This window comes from Morone saxatilis, unplaced genomic scaffold, assembly GCF_004916995.1.
Source record: "Morone saxatilis isolate NCDOM2014 unplaced genomic scaffold, NCSU_SB_2.0 Contig10, whole genome shotgun sequence".
NCBI lineage: Eukaryota > Metazoa > Chordata > Actinopteri > Moronidae > Morone > Morone saxatilis.
Window position 1 is genome coordinate 14,828,927 of NW_023339652.1, and position 8,530 is coordinate 14,837,456.

Below are 8,530 nucleotides of genomic sequence, written 5' to 3' on the forward strand. Positions count from 1 at the left end.
AAGCAAACGCTCAACTGAACTAACAGTGTACATCAGCTAGAAGCAGATTAGAGGAGAGACTGCAGCGGCACAAACCTTGTAAGTCCTCCTTGGACCTGTCCAGGCTCTCACAGGCTTCTCCTCCACTCTCTTTCCCTTTAGTGTCTTTCTCTTCACTTTCAATGTCATCCACATCGCCAAAGAGATCCAACAATGGGTCTGCTTTCTTCACGTCCTGCCCTTCGTCCTCAGCGCCGTCTTTGTACTCTTCCTCCTCATCATTGTCGTTGTCGAACAGGTCGTCCAAGTCGTCTGCCTGCTCCTGACCGCCCTGTTCTTCTCCGACGCCCTCGCTCTCAGCCAGCAGCGCCGTCAAAATGTCCAGATCATCCTCACCTGGACAGAGGAGAAATTTAACGTATGTCTCGACAGATTCATAAAGCTGTACTTTCATGTGTTTTAAATCCCATGATACTTACTGTCCATTTTAGAGGTGTTGAGCTGATTTCAGAAGATCTGGTGACCTACAAGAAGACAGACACTGGAATTACCGGCAGCTCTTATAATAAAAGGAATTGTACATAGACCTTTAAATAAAGTAAAATCTGCATGCCTGACCTGCTTTCTTTCTAGAAAACAAAGAGGAGCTTTTTATTTTTATTAATTTAATAAGAGTGTAGCTTTGCAATAAAGCTGACACACAATGAAGGGGTCTAATTTACTGTATATGTCAGGGTCAATTACCAAATCTCCCTGTTTACTATTAAATCTCATCTTGCATAATGTTGTATCGCAGCGAGATAACACAGCTTTATAAGCACATCTCACATCTGTTAGTCTTCTCGCAGTTACATGGTTTTATTTGCACTTTGTGTCACGTTTTACTCCACTACATAACATCCAAATGCTCTGATGCAAGCTGAAATGTGGATACTATTAACTTCTTACACCAATAACTAAATCAAATATTCTCTACATTCTCTGAATCTCTGGTTCAACCATATTATTATTACAAGATATTGTACTGTACAGAAGAGTAGAAGACTAATTTCATATTCAGTGACAATAGTTAAAGTTCTGCGTTCAGATTACTTTCATCTGCTCAGTTAAATTACCAGTATAAGCACTGTCTGTCTACTGGTAATATATGTTTGTATAAGCACATATGGTGGCAGTAATATCACAGTGTGGCAGCACCATCCCTACTGTGTATGCTGTCTATCCCTGCAAACAGTGGCTATATGGTCAGTGCAGGTAAAACACACAGGCTGTCTATACTAGAAAGATGTTTAATGTTTAATCTATCGACCTCGGTCCACCCATTTAAACTAACGCTACAGTTCAACATTTAACATTTAACATGGTTAACAGTTACAGGAAACAACTGTCGACATTTGGGATATGAATCCCGCTTTTTTTCCTCTGTGAATATCAAAATAAAACGTTAATCAAACACTTCTTTCCTGTAGCTTTCCATGTATTTACTCAAAGATAATGAGACAGCCAACTTACCCTGAGTTCTAGTGTTAAAGCGTTGTGTCCTTTGCGAGCTCTAACGCAACTCTGACGGCTTTTACAACGACGTCAGTACGCTGCTGGGTGTCCGGTAACGAGCACCGAGTGTATCTGTGTAAAAGTCACCGGTTATATGTGAGAAGAAGGACGCATTAGGTTCATATTGTCACCTTTACCACCGGCTCCCACAGCGAGGGAGAACATCGAAACTGGCGCTAAACGAAGGACCCTGCTGTGTTGTCAAATGCTCACAGGTGGCCAACGATCTGCCTAACTGAAAAGAAGGTTTCTGTCACGGAGAATTACTTTTTGACCAAAATCTAAAGACTACATTTCTTCAAAGTACACATTTATGTGAGATAAAAAAAAAACACATGAAACAAGGTACATTTCTGCTGATGATACTTATGTGACATATTTGTGTGTATTTACTGAGACCTGAGCCTAAAGAAATATTTAGCTCCCAGGCTTCCTTTTATATAATATATATACTATATATACTATATATAATATATAGTGGTTATGTGCAGATGTGGGTTTCCTGTGTTGGGTTCACAGACGCTGCTGTTCAAACCTCTACCTCAGTCCTAACGGTACCTTATTAACCGTTAACAACACTTAACAACGCATTTGATAGCTGGGTTAGTAGCATTGAAGAAGTGCGCCTGGAAACCTAAAGTAAGGGTTAGTTTAGTGATAGTAAACTTTCTAAAGACATGAATGAGAGATTGTTTAGTAGTCCCTTCTTTTTAGTTTTTGATTTAATTTTTCAGTTTCTCTAACACAACCCGAACTTTGTGGTTTCTGAGTTGCTTACTCATTAGTTTCAGAATTTCCCATTACCCCCAAACATTTCATCTTATTATTTCCTAAAATATCAAATGAATATGAACTATTCACTAGAGCGGGAGTTTAAATATGTGCAGTTTGTTGTGCAGAATCTTCAATAGGAGCAATTTACAATCACATTTTTATCTGTTGTACACCAACTGCGACAGAGCTAACTATTTTGGTAAAGTTGACACAAGTTGATATCAGACAGAAGGATGTCGCATGCAAGGTGTTTGTAAGACTTTAGATGTCACTATGTTTTATACTACTATTGTATTAGAATATAAAATATTATATAAGTGTTTTTTCACATACTTATTCAGACGCATACTCCCAGGTTTGAACTAAAGCAGACAGAAATTTGCAGAGGATTTTAATTTCATTCACAGAATTACAACATGGAACAGAAGTCCTTTATACTACAGAATCAACAGGGTGTTGGAGCCTCCTCCGCATACATTACAAAGGCTGCCACTTACAGCGACAGGTTGATTAACAAGTTAAATATATTACGTTCTATTACCAGGTATCATCTGCAGAGTCAAAATAAAATATATATATTGTCATATTAAAGTGCCTACATGGTGCATGCTCCTTTTTCCCCACCTACTCCAACAAACCAATCGAGCAAAAATATACTTTCCAAGCAAAAAATATGGAAAGAATTCAATTTTAAATCTGACAAGGAACTTTAAAAAAGTAATTAAAAAAGAAACCCTTCAGCAACCAAATATTTGGTTATCAAATGCTTGTATAGGCTGAACCTAATGTGTGCACCACCGGCAGACAGCGGCAAACAATTTATCAAAGTGTTCGTGCAGTTTGATATTCCAGACTCATTTTTCCTTCTTCGTTACAGCAACAAACAGACTATGTGTCAGATGACATGGGCCCAAACCCTCCAAGATGTCTCTTACAATATTTTTCCTGTTCTAGTCCAAATCTTTATACACTATTTTTAAATTAAACTAACTGAGGACCAACTGTTTTAAAAGAATTCCCATCCTAGAACGAATTTTTCATGGAACATGGTGTGTCGTCTCAGGGATCCGAGAAGAGGTAAAAGCAGAGGAAGACTCAGATTAAGGTGCTAATGGAGCCGCTGTTGTCCTGGATGCTTGTGATGATGGTGGTCTAGTTGATGCAGTCCATGATGTGGATCTGCAGGGAGTCCAGGTCTGGAAGGATCTCATTGCACTTGGGACAGGCGTGTTCGGGAATATTGCCCTGATGCTGCCAGTCAGTACCTGAAAGTCAGAGACACAGATCACAACCTGAACGAGCCCAATATGGAAGTAAGCCGTCAAACTAGCACGCTCTCAGACTGTGTTCTATAAGATGACAAGCTGCACTAATAACATGTTTCTGTAGAGATGGTTAAAGGAATAGTTGAGGAATACACTTATGCCCAGAGTTAGATGAGAAAATTGATATACACTCGTGTCTGTATGCTAAATATGAAGCTAGAGCCAGCAGTCAGTTAGCTTAGCTTAGCAGAAACAGTTAGCATGGCTCTGTGAAAAGGCAGAAAATCGCCTCACCAGCATGTCTAAATAACCAACTAACTAATTAACATATTATATGTGGTTTGTTTATTCCAAAAACTACAATTTGTGGTTTTATGTGGAGTTACATGCTGGAATTATTTATTTGCCAGGCTAGAGACTTCCTCGAGTCTCATCCTGACTCCCCCCATGTAGAACCTTTATCTACAACCTCCAGAGTGTTTCCAGAAGTGTTTCCCCTTCCTTCCATGCTAGGCTAATCTAAACTGTCTCCTGGCCCAAGCCTCATATTTAGCGTACAGACATGAGTCATCTAACTTGGCAAGAAAACAAATCTCCCAAGATGACAAATTACTTTTTGAAGGAAGGCACCGGAATTTGTACACAGCCTAAGAGTAAGTTTGCCTGCCTACCTCTTCCAACCAGATTTGCGGCGGCTCCGTGTGGACTTCCTCCCATTGACACATGTCTCCTCTGCATTTCATTCAGCGACCGCCTGTTGGAGGGACACAAGAAAAATTGTTGCAGGAAAAAAAAAAAAAAAACTGGAACATACATATGTATATTTATGTGAAATTATTTGGTAATCATGGAAACTTTCCCACAATGGGAAAATTCACTTGTCATGTCATGTGGGTTTCTCTAATGTATCAGTAAGTGAAAAGGAGTCAAACCATATGTGTGTTTTGTTTTGTATTTCAGCAGTTCCTCAATAATGAGTGAAATGTAGTGCCGACACAGTAACCATCCCCCTGTAATATCACAGAACAAGACTCCCGTTTTGTCCTATTTGTTAAGATTTATGACACACAAGTCTCAACTATTAATCCTGATACTTCTTTGTGACCACAAAGGGAACATCATATGGTTCAGTTACCTGCTGCATGAGTTGCTGTCAGTCTCTCAGAATCTGATACCTACACGGGTCCACGTGGCATTGATGACACAGGATGACATCACCATAACTGTCTAATTAATGAGTAACCAGTCGGCCCATAAAACTTTGTGTTTACAGCTGTTGGTTCGTGAGCGAAAGGAACCAGACTAGAACTGAAAGGGAACTATGTACTGTATCTTTATCTACGTTAGTCTGGACCATCTGAACTAAACTACAGGCGTGAAAACTCTGTCTCCTTTCCGTACCGGCCCAGTGAGTCCATCTCCTCCTGCAGATGGGTGTTCTGCTTCTTTACATACTCCAGCTGAGCGGCCAGACGCTCCCTCTCTTCATGGAGTTTCTCCCTCGCTGCTCGCTCAGCGTAGAAGTCTGAGGAGTAGACTTCGGCCTGCATAAAGGAGAGCAAAAAGCATGATGACCGACGTGAAGCCGAAGGGAGCCGTGCTGTCTGATACTTGGGGTCCAGTGCCAGATGCTGGGGTTAAATTAAACAAAATGTGGAGAAGGCAACATTGATATCGAAACATTTATTCACTGACCTGAGCCTGGAAGACAGATATGGTCTCCAGCTCCTTCTCCTTCTGGAAGATCTCCTGCTTCATCTGATCAATCTTGTCCTGTTTAGCCGCCAGGGCCGTTTCGGCAGCAGTCAGCTGTTCTTGCAGCTGGTCCACCAGCTCCTTCTGCACCAGCTGGGACTGCAGGACCAGAGGGCAAAGGTCAAACACGCCTGGCATTTCTAATCTTATAACTGCATTTGGTTTGGTGGAAATCAGCAGGATTTGATTATGTGAAATCAGAAAAGGCTCCTCATTATGCTACATAAATTGACCTCTCTCTTCTTCCTCTCCTCCTTGAGTTCGTTGTAGTCTTCAAACAGCTTGGTGTAGGCATCTTTAAGCTGGGTCAGGTTGTTCCTGTGTGGGAAGAACAAAGGGGGATGCCGGTGACTCAGTGTGCGCATGTCTCCATATATAAGCTAAAAATGACTGGGATATAAATAGATGGGGATTTCCAGTGGAAACTGGTCTCATGTAGTATGTTTTGTTTTGTTCAAAGTCTCTGTAAACAGTGTGTGTGTTGACTCTGACCTCTCCTCTGCAGCCTTCCTCTGCTCCATCAGGTTCTGTGACTGCATGCTGTCCAGCTGCAGCTTCAGCCGGTCGTTCTCCGTCTGAACGGCCTGTTTCTCCACCAGCTGGGCCTTCAGAGTGACCACCTCCTGCTCCACCTCCCGACATCTACACACAAGAGAGTGTGCAGAACAATATTAAGCACAGGAACTTCGATTAAGAGAGGAAACCTTTGCATATGTTTGCTTTTCTTTAAAGATCCAAACACGGGTACATTGTTTAGAAATCCTTTTCACAGCATTTCATTTTTCATTTCATTTGTGTTGTACCTTCAGCGGCATTATTTTTGTCCTACACTACATGGTTTGCAGGTTAAGATACGACAGGTATGTGTGTGGGGGGGCTAACCTGTCCTGCAGGTTCTTCTTCATGCCTTCTGCTTCATCTAGTTTGCTCTGAGCCTGCTGCAGTTCTTTGAACAGTGTCATCATCTGAGTCCTCAGATTCTCCACCTCAGACGCTGCCTGAAATATTTGCATGACACACAAACATTACGGTAAGGAAACAAAACATTACAGACATCAGTGAACATCTGCCAGCTGTGGGAATAATAGGGCTGTAGATCAGTAACAATAGACAGAGACGAGACGTCAAACTGAGGTTCCTTAAATGCATCACCTTTCACACAGAGCTTGCGCGCATTCTTCAACTCTGCACACACTTCTGACCACTGCTAGTTTCAGTACTTTCACTACTGAGTAAATACCTTGTCCTCTTTCCCAGCATCTTCTTTGGTCTCTGTAGTCTCTGCTTGGGTGGTCTGTGTTGATTCCTCTACATTAGTCTTCCTCTCCTCCAGCTCTCTAATTCTGTTGGAGAATTTGTTTCAACACTGTTAGAAAAGCACTGAAAAATAAAAAAACAGAGAGCTTTATGAAAGCAAAACAGCAAAAACAGCAGATGATTACTGCCAAAAATAGAAATATGGCAGCCATTTCCTGCCATTTTTCCACTTTAAACAACCAGTTTGGTCCACTTTAGAGGAAATAGCACATGGAACCACTAACAGCCTGACTCCACTGTTTCCTGATGCTCTAAACGTGAGGAGTCGTGTCATGAACGGGTTATTAAGCGGCGAGCTGTCTCTACCTGGCAGCAGAGGACTGCAGCTCGGCCTGCAGCCGCTCGGCCCGCTGCGTCTCGTTCCTCAGTGACTGCAGGAGCTGGCTGACCGTCACCTCCTCGCTGTCCAGACGCGAGGCCGTCATGCTCACGTCTGGACGCCTGCTGTGCTCTGAACCACACATATCGTTCATGCCGTCCACGCCTCCGTCCTGAGAAGGAAAACACACAGTCAGATCTGAAACTTTGGCTTACACGCGTCATCAAAACAACCAAATGAAACTGCATTTTTATTGGTTTTGGATCGCGTGTTGCTCCTCACCGAGACCCTGATGACCTCAATGAAGGAGTCGTCGTTCGAGTCCTGGTCCGCCTTCAGCTGTAGCTCAGAGTTCATGGCCACCAGGTCGTTCTTCTCTGCCTGTAGGCGAGCAACCTGGGCACGTAGGGCCTCCAGCTCTGTGCTCTGCTTAAATGACACCCCCTGGAGATGACATCACATGTCACCAACGCAAAAGTACTTAATGTGCAATGAGGCACAGTCTCATTAGGAAGTATATAATAGAATTTTCATCATTTTAAAAAGGAACATATCGCTGGCTCTCAGCTGCTTTCTCCCAAAATATAACAAAGAAACAGAAAGTAGTATCAGTACACCCTCACCAGAAAGCCTCCCGGGGCTCCTTCTTTCTTCCCATCCTCCCCCATTCTCCTGCTCAGCTCCTGGTTTTGGAGAGTTAGCGCCTCCATGCGGCCCCGAGCCTCCTCCAGCCTGCTCTCCAGGAAGTCCCGCTCCTCCCGCTGCTTCTCCCGCCATGCAGACAGACCCTCGAAGCGCTCTTTCATCGTCAGGTTGGTCTGACGCAGGGCCTCTGAGCGGGAGACACACGCAGAATTTGAATAAATGCACACTGTACGAGCCAGGTCATTTGAATGATGGCTCTTTCCCTAGCTATCAGGACTCCCATACACTACTCTAGCTGGTCTGTCACGCTACAACCCTGAAACGCCACCCAAACTTCCTTGTTGTTGTTGTTGTTGTTGTTGACCCACTCTCACCTTTCAGGTCTCTGTTCTCCTGGATGAGGATGTTCATCTGCTGCAGGGTTTCCTCCAGCGTGCCCGACTGACTGGAAGAGCGAGAGAGGTCGCCGTTCATCATGGGGCCTCCAGATGCCATGATGCTGAGAGGAAGACAGAGAAAGAAAGACACACATATGTATAGAAGCTGTACGAAGAAGTTATCAGTTTGTTTTCTAGAAAGGATTTGAAGTGCCTGCTTTGAATATTAATACTTAATGCTAACAACACAGGAGTCATTCAGCTGGATTACAGTCACAGAAATGATGAGTGACGGCGCACAGTGCGGTCTGCCACAACATCTTTTCAGTTCAACCACCGGAGGGCGCAAAAGTTCGAAATTTAAAAGATGCTGCACAGTGGCTTTAAAGGTTCAGTAGGATTTAGTGGCTTCTAGTGGTGTAACTGCAGATTACAACCCCGTCGTCTCACCCTCCCTGGTCCCAGCATGTAGGAGAAACTAAAACCAAAATTCAGCGTTTGGACTGTTTTGGGCTACTGTACAAACATGGCGGACTCCGTAGAAG

General features: G+C 43.2%; 2 protein-coding genes across 4 annotated transcripts in view; both read right to left on the reverse strand.

Annotated features, from left to right (window-relative positions):
* Positions 1-1,702, reverse strand: part of mcm10 (minichromosome maintenance 10 replication initiation factor) — a 7,991-nt gene extending 6,289 nt beyond the window's left edge. For both annotated transcript variants that reach the window (XM_035676685.1, XM_035676693.1), the window contains exons 1-3: positions 1,492-1,702; positions 459-503; positions 76-375 (exon numbers count right to left, since the gene is read on the reverse strand). In XM_035676685.1, the coding sequence (XP_035532578.1) occupies positions 76-375; positions 459-465 (307 nt within the window). In that variant the 5' untranslated portion in view covers positions 466-503; positions 1,492-1,702. The remainder of the gene's footprint in view (positions 1-75; positions 376-458; positions 504-1,491) is intronic.
* A 979-nt stretch (positions 1,703-2,681) lies between these two features.
* Positions 2,682-8,530, reverse strand: part of optn (optineurin) — a 7,029-nt gene continuing 1,180 nt past the window's right edge. Inside the window, exons 2-13 of one of the 2 annotated variants that reach the window (XM_035676781.1) lie at positions 7,983-8,107; positions 7,587-7,795; positions 7,246-7,407; positions 6,951-7,135; positions 6,568-6,670; positions 6,210-6,325; positions 5,820-5,969; positions 5,561-5,645; positions 5,268-5,426; positions 4,974-5,116; positions 4,244-4,326; positions 2,682-3,572 (exon numbers count right to left, since the gene is read on the reverse strand). In XM_035676781.1, coding sequence (XP_035532674.1) covers positions 3,460-3,572; positions 4,244-4,326; positions 4,974-5,116; positions 5,268-5,426; positions 5,561-5,645; positions 5,820-5,969; positions 6,210-6,325; positions 6,568-6,670; positions 6,951-7,135; positions 7,246-7,407; positions 7,587-7,795; positions 7,983-8,103 — 1,629 coding nt within the window. In that variant the 5' untranslated portion in view covers positions 8,104-8,107 and the 3' untranslated portion in view covers positions 2,682-3,459. The remainder of the gene's footprint in view (positions 3,573-4,243; positions 4,327-4,973; positions 5,117-5,267; positions 5,427-5,560; positions 5,646-5,819; positions 5,970-6,209; positions 6,326-6,567; positions 6,671-6,950; positions 7,136-7,245; positions 7,408-7,586; positions 7,796-7,982; positions 8,108-8,530) is intronic. The other variant, XM_035676790.1, reaches the window with a different exon arrangement.